Source organism: Aedes aegypti, chromosome 1 (genome assembly GCF_002204515.2).
Source record: "Aedes aegypti strain LVP_AGWG chromosome 1, AaegL5.0 Primary Assembly, whole genome shotgun sequence".
NCBI lineage: Eukaryota > Metazoa > Arthropoda > Insecta > Diptera > Culicidae > Aedes > Aedes aegypti.
The window spans coordinates 149109013-149130091 of NC_035107.1; the positions used below are offsets into that span (position 1 = coordinate 149109013).

General features: G+C 38.4%; 1 protein-coding gene and 1 long non-coding RNA gene across 2 annotated transcripts; both read left to right on the forward strand.

Annotated features, from left to right (window-relative positions):
* The first annotated feature begins 620 nt into the window (after nucleotides 1–620).
* LOC5569672 (ubiquitin-conjugating enzyme E2 G2) lies at nucleotides 621–19929 on the forward strand. Its single transcript, XM_001652887.2, has 6 exons — nucleotides 621–779; nucleotides 846–927; nucleotides 988–1106; nucleotides 17343–17402; nucleotides 17470–17550; nucleotides 19717–19929. Exons 1-6 carry the CDS (start codon nucleotides 737–739, stop codon nucleotides 19833–19835), a joined length of 504 nt encoding a protein of 167 aa, XP_001652937.1. The 5' UTR covers nucleotides 621–736; the 3' UTR covers nucleotides 19836–19929.
* Nucleotides 4933–6398, forward strand: LOC110678173. Its single transcript, XR_002501462.1, has 2 exons — nucleotides 4933–6103; nucleotides 6173–6398. It is a non-coding gene; the product is annotated as an uncharacterized LOC110678173 (long non-coding RNA).
* Nucleotides 19930–21079: the final 1150 nt, after the last annotated feature.

A 21079-nucleotide genomic window follows, 5' to 3' on the forward strand; every position in this document is an offset into this window, starting at 1 on the left:
ATACAGTAAGTTTTACCGTCATACTTTTTTTTATTGAACTAATCCTCAGTTCTTTTCAATCTTTCCGGAAAAGCTACTGGCTCGGGCAAACATCCGGATCAACATCCAGCGAATGAATATTCACCGGAAGAACATTGAGTGGTAAAATGCGCAGCAAAATCGTTAATTTTTGGTAAACACGGTCCGCAGTTTACTACGAACCTTCAGGTTTCTTCCTGCTGGAAGTTGCCGTGTGACGTCATCGTAAATTGATCCCCTCCGGGGATCCATTCCAGAGAAGCGAGAAATAAATGGACCCAAACATCACAATTGTATTACTTGTAATATAATGTACTATTCATATATTTATGTATGAGATAATAAAATACATGTTATGTCTTTCGAATTTATTTTTCTGATTCTATTTATAAATAAAAATAACAAATTTATTTCCCAAAACATTATTTCTAGAGTGAGTGACATCTACTCACTTTCGCAAATTGTAGATTAAACGAAGTGAGTAAGTGTTACTCCAATTTTGACATTTGACAGTGTTACTCTAAAGTGAGTAACCATGGCTTTACTCACTTTTGAGCAGTTCCACTTTGTTCCGAAGTGAGTCGAAATCTACTCACTTTTGAGTAGATCTGAACGAGCGTGTACATTTTTGACAGATTTTGAACAGATCAACATTGGAAATTTTTGGTTTAAAATTTGCAGAACTTTCACAATTTCTTACATCTAAATTAATTTTACGATGGCAGGTTCTGCTCTTAGACGTCTAATGGCAGAGTATCGCCGTAAGTATCACAATGTTCAATCGATGTCAATGAATCGACTTCATTTACGTCTACTTTCACCTCCAGAACTAACATTGAATCCACCGGAAGGCATCATAGCAGGGCCCGTAAGCGAAGAAAATTTTTTCGAATGGGAAGCATTAATCACGTAGGATTTGCCGAAACTTTCGCGTAATTTCAATTACTAGTAAACCATTTTTCGTTTTAGCGGACCAGAAGGAACCTGCTTTGAGGGCGGTGTATTTACAGCGAAGCTAGTATTCCCTCCCGACTATCCGCTGAGTCCTCCAAAAATGCGATTTACATGTGAAATGTTCCATCCAAACAGTAAGATTTTTGCAAGATCTTTTATCTCAAAACATTTGATGCGATGCACAGTGGGGAAATATGGACCCAAATCAGCACCTTATTTATGCGCCTCCATATTACATGGAAAAACGAAAAGGAATCGAATTGTTACACTTTCTTTCACCGGAATCGTGTGAAAGTTCCCGTTTTGTCCCATTTTCTCCTAAAAATGCTCTCTTAGGATAAAAGGACAGCTGTAACTGAATGTATTTCACTGCGACGATACAGTGACTCAAATTATATTCGTACACAGCACTGTTTTCACATAAATTTTGTAAACACTAGAAATGAAATACTTTGAATTCGGTATTTTATCAATAATGAAGGTCATAGATGTTATCTACTGACAATCATAAACTGCTTCCATTTACTTTTATTTTTAATATAATGAAAAAGTGTGGCCTTCCATAGCCGAGTCCACGGCTACAAAGCAAAGCCATGCTGAAGGTGTCTGGGTTCGATTCCCGGTCGGTCCATGATTTTTTCGTAATGGAAGTTTCCTTGACTTCCCTGGGCATAGAATATAATCGTACCTGCCACACGATATACAAACTTTTGCACAGAAAGCTCTCAGTTAATACAGGGTGTCGACCCAATTTTGAAAATAAAATTCCCTGACTTTCCCTGATCTTCCAGTCGTTTTCCAGAAAAATTCCAGACTATGTTGATTTGTTTGTTTGGTATAGAGTTTACGTTTTAGGTGCTTGCTTTGATCGTGCTTCATACTCAAATGAGAGCGAATGGACCTATGCACGGGTTCACTATTTGACGTTTTAGCGGTGCCCTGTTATTTATGTAACCATGGAAACCAGTGAATTCGGCACCGCTCAAACGAAAAAATAAGTGAACTCTTGCATCGATCCATTCTGCAATGCCTGCCTATGAATAAACTGAGCAATAGTTTTAACGATAATTTTCTTCAAGTTGATATGATAAAACTGAGCATTTGGATTACTTCTCAAACTTGATATTTCGTACTAATAAAGCGATATAAGCTGAGTTGAAGCTAAGTAAATTCTGAGTCATCTACTGATCATATTGAAATCTTCAAGCGCAAAAGTTACTTTTAACATGGTAGAAAACGATGTATTCGGATATTGAAGTACCTCAGATATAATTTCACAATTTTTAGGCATAAAGGACAATTTTGGACACCTTCCGCAACCTGATTATACCAGTTTTCATACATAAGTCGTCACTCTATTAAGATTATTACTATGCTTTTTTATTGGAAGGACTTTCTTCCTGAAATTTGGCTACTCATTTTTCAGGTAAAATTACAGCCATTGTCAAAGAACTTTCATGCATCAAAAAATTCAACAAAAAAAAAATCTCAGAAATTCCAATTTGAATTCTTAAATGTATTTTTTCCAAATTATCCTCAAATACCTTCTCCAGGAACTCCTCTAATATTTCTTCCAGAACCTCCTCAAATGTTTTATCCAAATATATGACTTTAATATCACAAAGAAATGTGTTTTAAGAACTCTTACGTTGTTCGTCCAAAGATTTTAAACTAGTTAAAATATTTTATAATTACACCTCCAGTAGGCGAATTCCAACGCATATTTCCTTTGAAGAAAATGCTTGCTGGTGAATAATGAAAGATAATTTCTTCAGTCATGATTTGTTTCCTACAAATTAATTTAGAATTCATAGGAATATTACAAAAATACTTCAAAAAATGTTTAAGGATCACATAGACACTTTTTTTAAATGTATTCATTTTTTCTTAAAATTCTTCATCATGATTTCCTACAGGTTAATTAGTTTTTTTAGTTATTTTTCAAATTCCGATGTGTTTTTGTCATGCCTCTATTAATCCTCGATTTAACTCCACTAAGAATGAGTATTCAATGAGTATCTTCCAAGTACTTTTTTCGGGGGTTTGTGCTAACGTAAGAACTTCATGTACACTCACAGAACGGACATAACACATATTGTTCTTACAAACAATTTAAAAAGATTTAAATTTACCGTTTTGGTCGACCGGTTTCGAGCTCGATCTAGCCCATCTACGGGACGATGTCCGACTAACCTTCCAAGTAATCTCACAAACTATCAAAGGATTATCGATCAGATTCCTTAAAATTAAATTCCTGAAATTTCTGCTTCCATGGATTTCATGGATTCACAAATATATCTTAGATAATGATCTTAAAAATTTTTGGATAATTTCCTGTGTATTCTTAGAACAAAAACAAACTGAACATATCTGTAAGTAAGCTCCTGAATAAAATCCTGAAGTAACGCTTGGAAATCACGATATTTTCATAAAATCCTGGAAAATTAAAATTGAAAAATCTAAATTGAAATAGATAGCAAAATGGACAAATACCAATATTAGAGCACTTTGCGGTATTATCTTTATTGTTTCCAGAAACGACATGATAAAACATTCAAGAAATATCCTGACTTGCAAATTTGTGCTCTTGAAATTTTGAGATACTGTTTTCATCATCACCTAAATACGAGAATCTTCATTGGTTGTTCTTTATATTTCGTGTTATCAGTTTAACTTGGATATTTTGGGCAAACATGTAAAGATTGGCATAAATTTATGAAGTGGATTGCATTTTTTTCTCGAGATTTTGAAGAGAAGGCAATGATTTGATCTAGGAAACTTTAGAGCTAAATATTAATAAAGCAAACTTTGCCAACTTTGAAGAAATTGTTCAGAGAGCACTGTTAATGCTTTTCCTTTTAGAAAATTTTGGATTCTAAGAATAAGTATAAGTAGTAAAATACAGCTTACTCTCATATGCAACTTGCAACTTACTCAATCAACTTGTTCGATGTTGTAGCAACCGTTAATGAATATTTTCCCCTGACGTCTAGTGAAATTCCCTGACTTTCCAGGTCAAAAGTCGAATTCCCTGACATTCCCTGACTTTCCAGGTTTTTCCAGGTAGTCGACACCCTGTAATAACTGTGGAAGCGCTCATAAGAACACTAAGCTGAGAAGCAGGTTCTGTCCCAGTGAGGACGTCAATGCCAAGAAGAAGAAGATGATTACTCAAGTCCTTAACAACGTTGTTCAGAGTACTTTTGAAAAAAAAAATCATAAGCGGACCTTAAACAAAGTTATAAAACAATACCACTTTAACGATCAACGCTCCGTCATCGTAATCATCGTCATCATCGAAACTTGAAAAGCAGTTCTTCTGTTCAAAACTAAAATTATTCGATGAAAATGTGTTCACTGTGTTTCGATTGGGGAACAGAATACAGTGAACACATTTTCCTGTAAATTTTCTTGATTTTGAACGAAAAAACTGCTTTTGAAAATTCCGAAATCGATGACGGATCCTGCCCCCTTAAACACGTAGAGAAAAGAATTTTGATATCAAATATATTCTGAATCATTACAACAAATTTTGTTTCAATAACTGCTCATCATTTAGTTTAAAAATATTTATTGTTGAATCTGACAGCTGTGTATAACGCGGCCCAGTTAGCCGTAGCGGTAAACGCGCAGCTAATCAGCAAGACCAAGCTGAGGGTCGTGGGTTCGAATCCCACTGGTCGAGGATCTTTTCGGGTTGGCAATTTTCTCGACTTCCCAGGGCATAAAGTATCCTCGTACCTGCCACACGATATACACATGCAAAAATGGTCATTGGCACAGTAAGCTCTTAGTTAATAACTGTGGAAGTGCTCTTAAGAACACTAAGCTGAGAAGCAGGCTCTGTTCCAGTGGGGACGTAATGCCAGAAAGAAGAAGAAGAAGTATAACGCGATTCAACAAGATAAATTTTTGATTCAATATATTTTTCTTTTGAAACAACAATATTTTTGCGTTGAAATAACACTTTAGTATTTTAAAACAAAGTCTATCTTTTTTGATTATATTTGATTTGATTATTATATAATATTTTTATTTGAAATGATAAAATATACTGCTTCGCGTTCGAAAATGGGTTAACCAACGTGCAAAGTTTGATTTTTGACTAACTTCGCCGCGTTGCAACTCGATTTTCAATAGTGCGCATAATGCACACGGTGAAGGGCATAGATGCGCACTACAGCGAAGTGACTCGCGACGCGGCAGGTTGGTCAAAAATCGAACTTCGCACGTTAGTTCATCCATTTTTAGTCGCGAAGCAGTATATTTTTATTGGCCCTCTCCATTTTTTTCTTATATTTTGAAATAAAAAAACGCGGTTACGGCTTTGAAAGGCTTAATTTATGAAAAACAGCTAATTAGAATCAGAATTCTAGAAAAAATGGTTATAAATTACCAAGAATAGTTTTGATCGTTGATTCTGATGTTCCCAAACGATTGATTGAACTTTTTCTGATAAAATTTTCTTCACATCGAATGCTTCAATAAATATTTTCGCGTCGGCTTTTTTTACTTTGACATGGTTTCGAGCAAAAAACAAAAATGGCGAGTCACTTTACACACCAACAATGGAAATAATTGAAACAAACAAACCTTCCATTTGAAATGCAATTTGTTTTTGTTGTTTTAAAAATATATCGGGTTAAAAATGCTCTACGTAAATTCAACAATATTTCTGTTTTGTTTTGATAAAAATGATTGTTCACACTTAGTTTTTTTCTCGTTGTTCGGTAATTTTTTTTACCGGAAACGTACTGTAAAAAAATATTTAACTGAAGTTTCGGTATTACAAACGAGATTTACCGAACATCCTTGAATATATTAGAAAATCAAAACAATATTCGTCCACTTTTACCGGAATCGTCGTTTTATTTACCGAAAAAACTGTAAATCGTTTAGATTCACCGTAGACTGTAATTTTTTATCGTACTTCAGTTCATAGTGCCACAACGCTTTACCGAACAAATTGTGATTTGATATTTTTGAGGCTGCCATATTTGTTTTGATGTGCTAGTCAACATGATAGTATCGCATCCAATACCATTTGATATTCTGTGTTGTGGTCATGGACACTGTTTTTTGAAAAAAGTAAAACTACAACAGCAGGATGAGCGCCTGGAACTACTTTTCCGTAAGTATGAGCTGAGGGATTGAATTAAAAAACCTATTTTTAAGGTCGAATAAAATATTTTCGTTGTAGCATTCAACAGCCCACTTACGGTTCCGGATAAGATCGTCACATTAACGGGCATAAGCACCCATGACGGAATCGGTGGCGCTTTTGTGCAAAAGCACGCGTTCGAGTTGTTGGTGATGCCGCTGGTGGTTTCCCATCTTCATAAGCAGACAAGCAGTTCATCTTCATACGGATTTAAAACGAAAACGCGAAATAAATCGATGCACATTTGCTATCAATATGAAATTTATTGTTTTTCTTTTGTTTTGATCATCCTATTCTATTCCGACTGCCTGCTGCTACGAACAATGCGTTCGGTAGTTTATTTTACAATTCGTTCGGTAATAATTTACGAGCATACTGTAATTTTTTTGACAACTGCGTGTCGATTGAAATTACAGATTGTTCGGTAATCCTTAACTTTACCGGAAGCATTACCGAGCGCTCAGCGGTTTATATTTCGGTAAAAAAATTACCGGAGTCGGTGATATTTTCTAAGTGTGTTGTTTCAATGCAATTTATTTAATTGGGTCCTAAAATGTTTAATGAAACCTTGTTTTTATTTAAAGACACGAAAGAGAATGTTACTGCAACTATTTTAGCAATTTTTCCCGCTTAAATAACGGCTATATCATATTTAAACTTTAATTTAAAAATTGGGTCCATAAATGAACCTTGACACTTTTGATCATGTTTGACGTTCGCTTAATCGACAAAAACACCACAGGGCTTATAGTTTTAACACTGGGGTTATTCTTATCTGACATTTCGGAAGGGACACGGAAAGCAAAATACACCCAAAATTTGAGTTTAACCCAAGGAGTGTGACAAAATCTAAAAAAATATGTTTTTTGGGCTTAAACAAAAGAAAAACATTAAAAAATTGAGTAAACATGTGTTTTTGGCCTAAACTTAAGCGTTTGGCATTATAATTGGGACAGGCCTTTAGGACCCTATTACAACAAATTAAAAGTGATTGTTGAAAATAACAAAAGTAATCATTATTATGAATCACTGGTAATTCTCTGCGTGAATGATTTATGTTATATGTAATAGATCTAACAATAGTGTACATATTTGTCGATGTAGCTGTTGTGAAAGCGACATTAGTGAGTACTGAAAGAGTTTCGGTTGAAATTAATTCAGTTTATGAAAATAACAAGCAGTTCTTGTCATCTTAAAGTTGATAACAGTATTTCAGCATAACTTGAAAAGCAAACTCTTGAGAAATGTTATTTATTATCAATGGATTACCAGCTTTACTCTTGTCCACAGTTGATCAGCAGAAGTTTTCTCGTTTCATTTTGTATGGGGAAAGGCATCTAACTTCAAATTTCTCGTAAATGAAAGCATTAATCGAAAAAATATTTGATAAGCATGGTAGTCACTATCATCACGCACAGCCGGTACCAAATATTTTTTCGAAAATAGTTCCCAATTTATTGAAATAATTCGTTAGATGCATTTCGCCATACAAATATTTTTCGCGTTACCTTCTAGCGATTTTTCATGCATGGACACTAGCGCATGTGCGTTATGGTGTGACGAGTAGCGAATCAGGACATGCATGTAACCCTTTTATACAAAATTTGTGTTCTAATTAATAGAACAAGACTCATTTCAAACTTGTTTGTAGAAATAATCTACATCCCGAACTTTTTAATTCTAAAACAAAACTACTCTACCCATGATGTCCCGTATCGCTACACCTGGAGATCATTTCAGCAGACAGAATCGTAAATCGACCACGTTTTGATCGAAGGACGGCACTTCTCCGATAAAACCGACGTCAGAACCTTTTGTGGCGCTAACTCCGACTCCGACCACTGGATGGTGAAACTGCGCCCAAAACTATCCGTCATCAACTATGTATGGTACCGACGCCCGCCTCGGTACAATCTAGCGCGACTGAAACAACCGGATGTTGCCAATGCGTATGCGTAGCATTTTGAAGCAGCGTTGCCGGATGATGGCAACCTCGATAGGGTTTCTCTTGAGGACCATTAACGATGCTTCCGAAAGCATTGTGGGGTATGTGGAACGGAGATCAAGAAACCATTGGTTCGACGAGAGGTGCCAGGAGGTTTTGGAGAAGAAGAATGCAGCGCGGGCTGCAATGCTGCACGCGACAAAACGTGGAGCGATACAGACTGAAGCGGAAACAGCAAACCCGACTATTTCGGGACAAAAAGCGCTGCCTGAAAGATGTGGAATGCCAAGAGATGGAGTACCGTTCTTAAGAAACGCGGAAATTCTAGCAGAGGCTCAACACATCCCGCAAAGGCTTCATGCCGCGAGCTGAAATGTCCCGAGATAAGGATGCGAGCATCTTGATGGACGGACGCGAGGTGATTGAAAGGTGGAAGCATCACTACGATGAAAACCTGAATAGCGCAGAGAACACAGACACAGAAGGTCAGGACAGCGAAAGCGATGGCTACGTCAGAACAGCGGACATTGGAAACCAACTGTAAAACTCCGCGTCCGAATCTCTTCTCCGCCTGATTGCTCACTCCACGACTCGCTTGTCAACCGATCGTCATCACCGTCCGAACACGACTGACCCAGCTCTTGTCGGTCATCCCGGTTCTACCACTTTCTCTCGTGCTTTCTCTTTTATTCCGTCTTTCATTCATACGCCAAGTAAACCCGTTACTAAATCTCATTCGAATCAAAGTCATTGTTCCCCAAGGTATGATATCTTCATCCGTTACATCCCTCCTTTTTTTTAGTCAAGAAAACTATAAAACTCTTTTGAATTACCCGATATTTATTTACAATAAAGATTGACTTACCCGCATCCTTATCGTTACTTACAATACGAATCCTTCATACTTAGCTGGTATCTTTCGGCGTCTCTCCAGCATTTGTCGATTGTTCGTTGACGACGCTTCCGGTTTATCTCCATCGTCTTCGTCAAGTCCTGTCGTGTTACTGGGACCCGCTGTTTCCGAAATTGTGTAGTCGTTCGATATTGAATTTCCCTTCAGCTTTTTCAGATGAGCGCTGTTCCGCACATAAACATTACCAGTTTCGTTAGACTCGATTTGTACTGCTCCTTTGTTAACACCAACCACTTTGAACTCTTCGGCTGTGAAATTCGGTTGAAGGGCACCCTTTTTTAGATTCCGCTGTAATACTGTATCTCCGCACTCCAAGTCATGATGTTTTGCCTGCCGCTTCGTATCTGCGAGTTCCTTTTGATGTTCTTTCAATGCCATATCCCTATCTTTGGCAGCTTCCAAGGCCAGTGTTGGTGGCTGGTGTATGGACGGTATGCCGTTGTATACCTCCCTCCCAAATATCATCTTGTATGGGGATAACCCCGTGGTCTCTTGTGGAGTAGAGTGATACAGCATTAAATACTCGTTCAAATCAGTTTTCCAGTCAGTATTTTGAATGGAGCTGATTTTAATCCGTTTTCCTATGTTGCGCATTTGTCTTTCTATAGCGCCATTTTGCTCGGGCCAATATGGGGTAGAAAGGTTTAGGTGTATCCCGTAACTGAAGCAGAAATTCTTGAACTCGACGGCTTTGAACTGTGGGCCATTGTCAGCAGTGATTGACCTTGGTATTCCGAATGAACTGAACATTTTTAAAAGGGCGCCGATAACACGTTGAGTGGTGGCCGGTTTCATCGGTTCAACCTGAATGAAACGTGAAGTGTAGCAAACCACGACCAGCAGGGACATATCTCCAGGAAGGCCTTCTTTAAAATCAATTGCTACATCTTGCCAGGGTTCTGTAGGAAGTCGTCTGGACATTGGATTGGGTTTGTCGGGAAGAGATGTCATTCTGCATGGTTTGCAATTTTTTACGACAGAATCTATCATTTTGTCCATGGCTGGAAACCACACCTTAGCTCGAAGTTGGGCTTTCATGGAAGTACTTCCTTGATGTCCAAGGTGGGCCAGATTGATCACCCTTTCCCTCAACGCTTTGGGTATAACAATTCTGTCACCCCTAAGGATTAGTTCTCCGAACAAAGACAAATCTTCCTTAATAGTTGCGTTTTTGTATTCCGACGGAACGTCATCCCAATTTCTCGAATGTACTGCCTCCTTGACCTTTTGAAGCTCCTCGTCCACCTCAGAGGCATTTTCCAAATCATCCAAACTAATAGCGGTTGGTCGTACTTGTTCCGATAACCACGCAATCACATCCGGTTCAGTTTCAGCAATGTCCGATCCTTGTGTTAATCTGGATAGTGGGTCGGCTAGATTTTTCTGTCCGGGTTCATATTCCACGGTGAAATCGAAGCTCAATAGACGCAGAATCCAACGCTCGATACGAGCGGAAGGCTTAGACTGTGATTTGTTAAACAGATATTCAAGCGGCTTACAGTCCGTTACTAGAGTGAAACGTATTCCGTACAGATAGATGAACAGTTTTTCCATTGCCCATATGATGGCAAGACATTCCTTTTCTGTTTGGCAGTATTTCTTCTCATGATCTGCCAAACTCTTAGAAATGCATGAAATGGTTCTGGATACGCCATTCTTAATTTGGACTAGTATGCCTCCTAATCCAAATGGACTCGCATCTGTGATTAATCGCGTTTCGTCAGTCGGGTCAAAATATCCTAAGGTTTCCACCTTCCCTAGGACTGTCTTGATAGCCTCTAGCTCCCGTGAATGTTCTTCGCCCCACACAAAAGAGTTTTGTTTTAGCAATAAGTATCGCATGTGCCGGGTCATAGTCGCCAAATTTGGAACGAATTTACCGACAAAATTTATCAAACCCAAAAGAGATCTTAATTCCGTCGTTGATGAGGGGGGTTGCAGGTTCAAAATTGCTCTGATTTTCTCGTCAGTAGGTTTGATTCCCTCTGTTGAAACATGATGGCCCAGAAAAATGACTTCTTTGACACCAAACTGTGATTTTTGCTCGTTTATCTTCATGTTCATTTGTTCAATACGTTCCAAAACCTGTTCAAACAGAATCAAATGTACATATGCTTAACATCTCTGTATATTCTCACCTATTACCCTACAAAAGACAAAGATTCAAATTGTTTGACCTTGAGGAGCGACAAGGATGTGGGACCATATTCCAGAATCTTCTCCTGGAATTTTGATTTGTGCTTCGAAAGCGCTACTGAACAAAATGTTTCCATCGGAGGCAAAGGATTTCAGTTTCATATCTTCGTGATCTGGATTTCTTTCATTCAAAATGTGTGCGTTGTTCCTTTTGAGAAACTCGTATGTTTGAGCGTTGATAATATTAGCTGGAGACCCAGAATCAACCAACAATGCAATTTCAACCCCTCCCACATCCATTCGAAGCACTTCATTAAGTTGTTTGTCATCGACAAAAAACACCGCTTTGTGATCTTCATGGTTTCCTTGAATGGCATGGATCCGTTTATACTTCTGCGCTTTTTTGAAACTGTGCTCATTTCTTGGTTCATTATGCTTTCTTTTTCGACAGCATACTTTGAAATGCCCTTTAGTTCCGCAATTGAAACACGTAAAATCCCTAGCAGCGCATTTATCTGTCTCTCTGGCAATGTGACCATATCTATTGCAGTTGTAACATTTCTTAGAGTTATTTGGGTCACCATTACCAAAAGACCGAGATTTGGGGTCTGCAATCTGCTGAACCACCATGGGCATCTCTCGTATCTATCCGTGAATAATAAATACAACAATAAATTAATAAAAAAATAGTACTTACTCATTTCGTAATTCTAATGTTTTTACCGCCAGTGGATGTCTTTCGTATTCCTTGGTTTGCTTCTGTACTTCCTTGAGGGTCTTGCCGAGTATAATCGAATCGTTCAAAGTCACATCCTCTGTCAGCAGGCGCTTCCTTAGATCTGATGATTTGCAGCCTTCGATTATCTGGTCGACAATCATGTCGTCGACATCAGCGAACGCACACCGGTTTGCTTGATCCTGCAGCCTGAAGACAAATTCCTCGAACGGTTCCTGTTCTTCTTGTTTCATCGCTCTGAGAAGATGTCTTTCGAAACGCTTTTTCGATTGAGGTGCAAAATATTTGTCCAGGGACAAAACAGCTGAATCATACTTCACTTGCATAAGATCCCCACTTCCATCAGCCGTAGGCGTTTGCACCTCCCATTTGAATACCTTATCATAGTAGGATTGTAGCTCCATGCCACCCAGCACCAGTAACAGATCGCATTTTTCTCCATCTTCTTCAACTGAATTTGCTTTGAGAAACCTTTCGAACGCTCTTTTCCATTTGAGCCAATCATTTCTGGGATCACTGCCAATTTTGAACGGTGGCATGACCGATGCATCTGAAACCAAACATCATAAATAACTCTCCCGATACATTTTTTTGCTTCCATTATCACTTATTTTTATTTATCATGCGTGCACTTATCATATATAACTCATTTTTTCGATTTCATGTCGTTTCTTCAGGTCAATACATAATGCCGGCGTTTTTCTATATTCACTCCTCTGTGTTTCTTCTTGTTTCTATTTTTGCACGAAGCTCGGCACGAAGCATAACCAAACACACACACACACATAAGCTCGGCACGAAGCATAACCTCAAATATTACTTCTCATCGAAACTGGACAATTACCCTAGCACGTAGCAAACCCAGCACGTAGCAAGCACACAGCATATCCAGCACGTAGGAAAAAATGCACACGCAGCACAATAAACAGCACAAAGCAACTCCATCTTTCAGGATTCCCTGCAAGAGCATCGAATGCACGAAGCAACACAAAAAACCATTTACTACTACTGCACGAAGCTCATCTACGTTAAATTTGTTTGATTCGATCGCAAAAAAACATATTGGAATCGTCAAGAAAAATGATCACTGGCCAAAACAAATCTGCAACTGTGCTTAATTATCTTCGTTGTATGTAAAACGCACAAAATTTTCTAAGTCACCCTGAGCCATTGCCGCTGTTTCTTTTTCATGTTTTCTGGCTTTATCGATGGCGTCACTCTTGCCAAAGAATTTTTTTTCACCAATATTCCTCTCTCACTTTTACCGCCATTTTGTTTTTCTTCACTCTGCGTTGGTTTCAATTTTTTTTTCAATTCCTCTTTTGTTTTTTGTTCACTTTTCATGCAATTTATTTCCAGATATATTTTTTTTCTTGGCTCAAATGATCACACCATACTGTAATATTAACACTAAAACTACAATTTGCATTAAACTGATAATTTGCACGTACCGATTTTCATTCTCGTCGCCATTGTAAAACTCCGCGCCCGAATCTCTTCTCCGCCTGATTGCTCACTCCACGACTCGCTTGTCAACCGATCGTCATCACCGTCCGAACACGACTGACCCAGCTCTTGTCGGTCATCCCGGTTCTACCACTTTCTCTCGTGCTTTCTCTTTTATTCCGTCTTTCATTCATACACCAAGTAAACCCGTTACTAAATCTCATTCGAATCAAAGTCATTGTTCCCCAAGGTATGATATCTTCATCCGTTACACCAACCAAAGTTTAGGATGCCATTCAACCGCCCAAAAACAACGCTGGAAAGGATGGTATCGGAGCCGAACTCATCAAGATGGGCCTGGACAGGTTGACCGCTTGTCTGCATCGGCTGATAGTCAGAATCTGGGAAACGCAACAGCTACCGGAGGAATGGAAGCAAGGCGTTATATGCCCTATCTACAAGAAGTGCGACAAACTGGAGTGTGAAAATTATCGTGCAATCACTATCCTAAACGCCGCCTACAAAGTACTCCCACATTCTCTTTCGTCGTCTATCAGCTATAGCAAACGAGTTCGTGGGAAGTTATCAAGCAGGTTTCATCGACCGCCAGACCTTTTCCGTGCGGCAAATCCTCCAGAAATGCCGTGAGTACCAGGTCCCTATGCATCATCTGTTCATCGATTTCATGGACGAGAACAGCTTTCCCGGGAAGCTCATAAGATTGATTAGAGCAACGATGGACGGTGTTTGGTCTAGTCTCGGCGGGGACTTTCGTGCCTATTGTTCAATATTGCGCTTGAAGGTGTCATGCGGAGAGCCGGCACAATTTTCACGAGATCCGGACAATTTGTTTGCTTCGCGGACGACATGAATATTATTACGAGAAAATTAGAAACGATGGCAGATTTGTTCACCCGCCTGAAACGCGAAGCAACAAGAGATAGACGATGGACGGGGATACCTTCGAGGTGGTGGATGAGTTCGTTTATCTCGGATCCATGCTGACGGTCGACGACAACGGTAGTCGGGAAATACGAAGGCGCATCATGAGTGGAAGTCGTGCCTACTATGGGCTCCAGAAGAAACTGCGGTCAAGAAAAATTCGCCCCGCACCAAATGCACGATGTAAAAAAACGCTTATAAGACCGGTAGTCCTCTACGAGCATAAGCCGTGGACTATGCTCTAGGAGGACTTGCAAGCTCTTGGGGTTTTTGAACGCCGAGTGCTAAGGACGATCTTCGGCGACGTGCAGGAGAACGGTGTGACGGCGAAGAATGAACCACGAGCTCGCCCAACTCTACGGCAAACCCAGTATCCTGAAGGTGGCTAAAGCTGGAAGGATACGCTGGGCAGGGCATGTTGCAAGAATGGCAGACAACAGCCCTGTAAAGATGGTTTCGCCACGAATCCGGTCGGAACAAGAAGGCGTGGGCGCAGCGAGCTAGGTGGATTGACCAGGTGCACCAGGATGGAGGATGGAGAGAAGCGGGCATGAACCGAGTGAATTGGCGAAATATTGTTAGCGAGGTTATATCCATCAAATTAATGTAAACCCAAATAAATAAATAACCCATGCTGTCCATAATCAAATATATTCATCTCAATATTCAACTTTATTTGAGTTCATGAGCAAATTATACCGTAACGCATTTATATACTTTTACTGGAATATACCCTGCTGTTTTTATCATTTGAAATAACGTACATATATGCTGAACATTACGGCAATAACTTTTCTAATATCCTGCTCTATAATAGTTTATGCTAGTAAAACAGAAAATTAGATTATTATTCAGGCTGCAATAGAAAAATTAACTATGGAATAACTTTGTTCATTTAAGAGCCAAATAGAAGATTTTGACGAAACATTTTGATTTGAGATTATTTACAATTGATGTACCAAACAAGATTTTATAGTATAAGATGCAGATATCCCTTCGTAGGCACTGTTAAACTTGTAATATGATACAGACGACTCTCCACAACTCGATATTCTATAACTCGATATACTCTATAACTCGATGGATTTATCGGTCCCTTCAAATTCCCATACATCGTGCTCTCCATAAGTCGATATTTCTATAACTCGATATCTCCACTAGTCGATGTCACGTGAGAGGTAAATTTCCCTTCATAACTCGATATCTATTTTAAAATCGCTCTTATTTTGGGAAACTTGGTCTAATTTTTGTTTGGAGGTGAATGCAGTTTGCGATGAAAGTTGAATAACATGAAAATAAAAAAAAATTGTCAGTTAAAATAGCGTGATTTTTCGAGCATTTCGAAAAAAGTTTGCAAACAATAATTTGTGAAATACTACCAACAAAATAATGTTGCTTTCTTACAGAAGAGATCATATATGTATTGGAAATACAGAAATTTGTTCCATCGATTTTGTGATATTTTTTGTTGCCGGTACATTCCATAACTCTATAATTCTATAAGTCGATGGTCCCTTGAATATCGAGTTATGGAGAGTTGACTGTATTGAGACTCATTCAGGATTCCCAATTATGATTTTAAAGGCAATAATATGAAAAAAAAATCGTTGAAAAAGTGTTACTTTTCAAAAATTTATTTAAATTTAAAATATTGTACGACACAAATTCAATACTTTTAAATTATACCAATGATGAAAAGGGTCATGCACAAATTACGTCACGCTCCGAGAGGGGGGTCAAGCCAAGCGTGACAAGCCTTACAAAAAATTCGGAGGGCTCATACAAAAAACGTGACAAAGGTGGGGGGGAGGTCAAGAAAGGTAAAATTTAGCATGACATAATTTGTGTACCATCCCAAAGTCAATGGAAACAGTCTGTAATTGTCGAACAATAGATGACACCGGGGAATCTGTTAGGCTTTCTCTGACGAGTGAAGAACTAGCCGAAAGTGTTAAAATTCTCAAAATAAAGATAAAAAAGATGACACCTATGACCCGCATTATTGATAAAGTAATCTGAATTCGATGTAACATTTGACCACTGTATATCGACATTTTCAGTTAATTGCGTTGCGTGAATTTTTCTTGCAGAGCACAATACTATTGTAGAATCGGGGTACCCGCCCTCTTATGGAAGACTTCAAATCTAAATATTGTCGTATTTTGCTATGTTAGGTGTTGAAATTATCCTTTATCTGGCTACACTCCATGAAAACATGAATATGAAATTTTAAATCAAACTGACATTTTTTTTTATCATGGATCTGAAGCACTTTTTTTGTCCTTGCGGTAGTGCAGCCATGGTATTGCAGTCGTTACTTGTTCGTTTATTTGAGGCTCAATCGCGTTTATGCCAGATGACCAGGATCCTCAATCCAACACAAAAAAAAAAAGACAACACAGAAAAAAACTGGAGAAGAGAACATAAGAGAATTAAACTTTTATACAAGACGAGCGAATAAAATCGTAAATTGCGACCATATAAATAAGATCGCGGGTGCTCAACACATCTCTAACTGGAACATAGGGTTGTCTACCTCGGGCCGCAAGGGTATCCAAAAGTTGCGCTCTGGAGACGTCCATATCCGGGCATTTCCAAACTACGTGATCGATGTCATCATAACCGGAACCATACCTATTACATATATTGCTCTCCGCGAGGTTAATCCTGTGCAGATGTGCATCTAGCGAGTAATGGTTGGACATAAGTCTTGACATTACGCGAATGAAATCTCGATTTACGTCCAAACCTTTCCACCAGGCTCGCAAGGCAACTCTAGGAATTATAGAATGTAACCACCTTCCCAGTTGGCCAATCGCTTTGCCAACCGTGAAAAGAACTTTGACGTACTAAATGAAAAAAAAACTCATCGTGTGAAATTCGTCTATCATAAATCTCACCTTCCTAAGCGCCCATCTTTGCCGAGAGAGTCCGCCTTCTCATTGCCATAAATTAAGCAATGTGAGGGGACCCATACAAAGGTAATCTTGTATGATCTTTCGACCAAACTTTCTACTATCTATTGATCTTGTATGATCTTTCGACCGATTTTCTACTATCTATTGATTATTCCATTTATTTATTTTTTTAGTTTTTGCGGATGGCAGAGTTTGTATCTCAATACTACACGCTCCCGGTGATGACCCATTAGGTATGTAGCATCAATAAGATCAATTACGACAATGTTGTTCTATTTGTTTAAAACCGTTTGGTTTCAGGTTATGAATTATCCGCTGAACGTTGGAGTCCAGTCCAGAGCGTCGAAAAAATCTTGCTGAGTGTTGTTAGCATGCTAGCTGGTAAGTGTATGAACATCAATAGGATTAAGAGGAGGAGGAAAAATGAGGAATGACTTATTAGAAATGAAGAGGACTAACCAAAAACCAGTAATGTCAAATGGCCACCTGAAGCCTAATATGATTATTTCATATGCCGTTATGCGTAATGACTTTATGCTAGGAGAGATGAACCGGTATTTGACATCCTAGAAAATAAAACGTTTCAAGACACAAACAGGAATTAGTACATTCGCCTAGTGCTCATTAAATTACTTTAAAAAGATGTGGCAACATTTTCAGAAACCTAAAATTTTGCAAAAAAAATAATAGAAAAATTGCTTTTCCTAAATATGTTGCTCATTTGGACCTTGCTTCTGCATGTTTATAATTCGTCACCTTCCATAAGAAATCAATGCAGGTGGTGAATTCTGGAAATGACTGTATTTCTATATCAAAATAACGTTTTCATGAAAAGTGCTTGAACTGAACTGATGCAAATTTTGAAATGTTTGCTCCCCTATGCTTAAACGTTGTAAATTATGATGAAAATCATTTTCCCAAAATTTGAAGTGATTTAGAAGGAATTTGGTTGTGCACACGCCATTTGAAGTTTATATGGGAATTACTATGGCAAAGGCAAATCTTTCGTGTTCCGTCCACTAAATGCTGAACAAACTCTTTTCATGTAAAATCTTCCCAGCTACAATTTTGCCAAAGATCACATTGTGGTGGAACGTAAGGATAATTTTTTATTATTGATAACAAAGTCTAAATCATACTGAGATGATCATTCAATTACTTTCAGAGCAACACTGCTTTTTTGCTGAAGAACATAGGTAGCCTGCATTATTGTGCATTCAGATTAACTTTGATCCATTCTACCCGCCACTTATGGACCAATGCACGAGTTCACTAGTTGACGTAGGAGCGGTGCCGTATTATGTAGGTGACCATGGAAACGAGTGAATTCGGCACCGCTCAAACGTCAAATTAGTGAACTCGTGCATCGGTCCATTGGTATACAATTTGGCCCTTAGGACTTTTTTGCATATAACGCGCCTTGATCAGACAAACAAATGTTCAGAAGACACTAAAACCCCATCTTTTATATTTTTTCAAGTTATTAATTTATTCCACTTAGAACCCATTCACAAATTTCATATCGCTGAAGGGGGTCTTAAAAATGTAACAGCTCATATGATACAGTCATCTCTCCCTTACTCGATAAATATTGAAGGGACCATCGAGTTAGGGAGGTATCGACTTACAGAACACAAAACCAGTGCATTTGCAATCCAAGGGACCATCGAGTTAGCCATGAAAACCAAATTATACTATGGTTCTCTACTCGATATCGAGATACGGAATATCGAGTAAGGGAGAGTATTAAAAAAAACTATTCATACAAAATGCGTTACGAGGGGGTGGGTGGGTATCAAATATGGTCATTTTCGGCGTTATGAAATTTGTGAATGAACCCTCAATTTCGTTCCGTGGACCAATGTGCACTGTTGGCTGCCGCGCCGATACATGCAAACATACTTTAGGATGATAAATAACAATTTACCCTGACGTCCAATCAAAATATGGTCTTCGGCAAAGTTGTAGCTAAAAGGATTTCACATGAGAAGAGTTTGTTCAATTTTCCATAAAATGTTATGTCGAAGAGATAGAGAGCTGAAAATCAAAGGTTGGCGTTTTCCATAGCAATCTCCATATAAACTTCTAATGGCGTGTGCACAGTCAAATTTCTTCCGAACCATTTCAAACATTGAGTGGATGCTATTTACCATAATAAAAATCGTGTATGCATAGTGGATCCAAAAAACAAAATCGTTGCAAGGTTCATAAATATTGCAGTTCAATTTATTTTAGTTTTTAGTTGTTTAAACAAAAATTGCACTAATTATTGAATCCATTTTTGTTTGACAATTTGATTCACCTCAGCATTCTATTATTGCACAATAGTCATCTAACTTGGCCTCGAGTTCGTCGTTGTTGCCGCTTATTAGGGATTGAAAGCTTTCGTTTAACGTACCTATTACCAGTATTCAGAAGTCTTTTTACTGATTTGCAATAAATTGTGTGCCTTAGTGAGACGAAAACTGATACGTCTACTCTAAGTGATCTGAAAATTCTGAACAACTTTATACTATATGAACTTTTGTTTATTTTTCTCTCTTTCAGAACCGAATGACGAATCAGGAGCTAATGTAGATGCAGCCATAATGTGGCGCGAAAATAGAGAAGAATTCAACAAGATAGCTAAACGAATTGTCAGAAAAACATTAGGGCTACCGTCATAAAATATAACACTCAACGTAATGATAGATCCGTTTTTTCACTATCTTATATTTATATTGAATAATTATAAAGAATCGCCGATCCATATTTCGGAGACATAGTATGTTTTTGTTCGTATCTCAACCATGTTAGGCAGCGTCCATTTATTACGTAACGCTAAAATTGAAAATTTTTGACCCCCTCCCCCCCGTCCGTAACGCTTTTTGTATGGAAATTTTCAACTTTTTGTATGAACCGTAACACTTGAGCCTACTCCCCCCCCTCCCCCTAGAGCGTTACGTAATTTATGGATGCCGCCTCATAGAATCCATCATTACGCGGTAGTTGTGAAGAATTCCAGATTGTCGTCGTGGGCTTCATGGCCGAGCTGTTAGTCTTGCCAGGCAGTGAGCGCAACGTGTCATGGGGTGTGGGTTCGATTCCCGCTTCAGCCATTGAATCTTTTCGTCAGAAATGTCTCACTATTGTACTGAAGCATAGCATGCTTGTCCGTTGTCTAGTGTTATGTTATCAGTCTGTGCAGCTATAGATGGTTGAAAACGGTAGGGGAAAGTGGGGCAGTTTGACCACCTTAAGGAAAAGTCGATAAAAGTGCTGAAAATATTATGGAATCTTCGGATTTTTGCACGATTTACAACAGTGTTTAGATCAATACACTAGATCCGTATGATTTCCATTGTCTAATAATGTTTTTTTTTTTTTTTTATTTTATTGATATACAAGGGGGTCAGGGGCCAAGTCTCCAGCATAAGTTTGAAAACTCACACCGTCCATAATACACCGAGGGGGTTTTGGAGTTTGGGAAGTAGGCAACGCAACATCTTTGACCAGAAGGTTCTTTAAGTTTTGCTTCTACTCTTGACTTCCAATACACGTATGAATGATGCAAGGTCAAAAGAACATGAATCAGTCATACATATAGCGGTAGTGAAGTGTTTTGCCTAAGGATATGGGAAAGGAGGGATTTTGGGTGGTGTTTTGTAAATAGCTCTGTGGAACAAGATTGTTATTAGTTAAAAATTTAGTTAATCTGATTCACCTTGCAATCAGTAATAAGAATATTTACAAAAATATGATACTTATCTTTTCTCGGTCAATACGCTGCCATGTCTTTTCTCTCCAATGGATGTTTCCTCGTTGTAATGGCGGGTTAGATATGAAAACAAGGATAAAGAGAGAATAAATGTTAGTGATTGTTACATGCTTTATTGCTGCATTGGCCTACAATGAAATCATAAAAAATTCG

Coding starts and splice junctions, on each gene's coding strand:
- LOC5569672 (XM_001652887.2), top strand. CDS start 737: ATGGCAGGTTCTGCTCTTAGACGTCTAATGGCAGAGTATCGCC. Junction 780..845: donor TCTAATGGCAGAGTATCGCC/GTAAGTATCACA, acceptor TTTCACCTCCAG/AACTAACATTGAATCCACCG. Junction 1,107..17,342: donor TGAAATGTTCCATCCAAACA/GTAAGATTTTTG, acceptor TTATTTTTTTAG/TTTTTGCGGATGGCAGAGTT.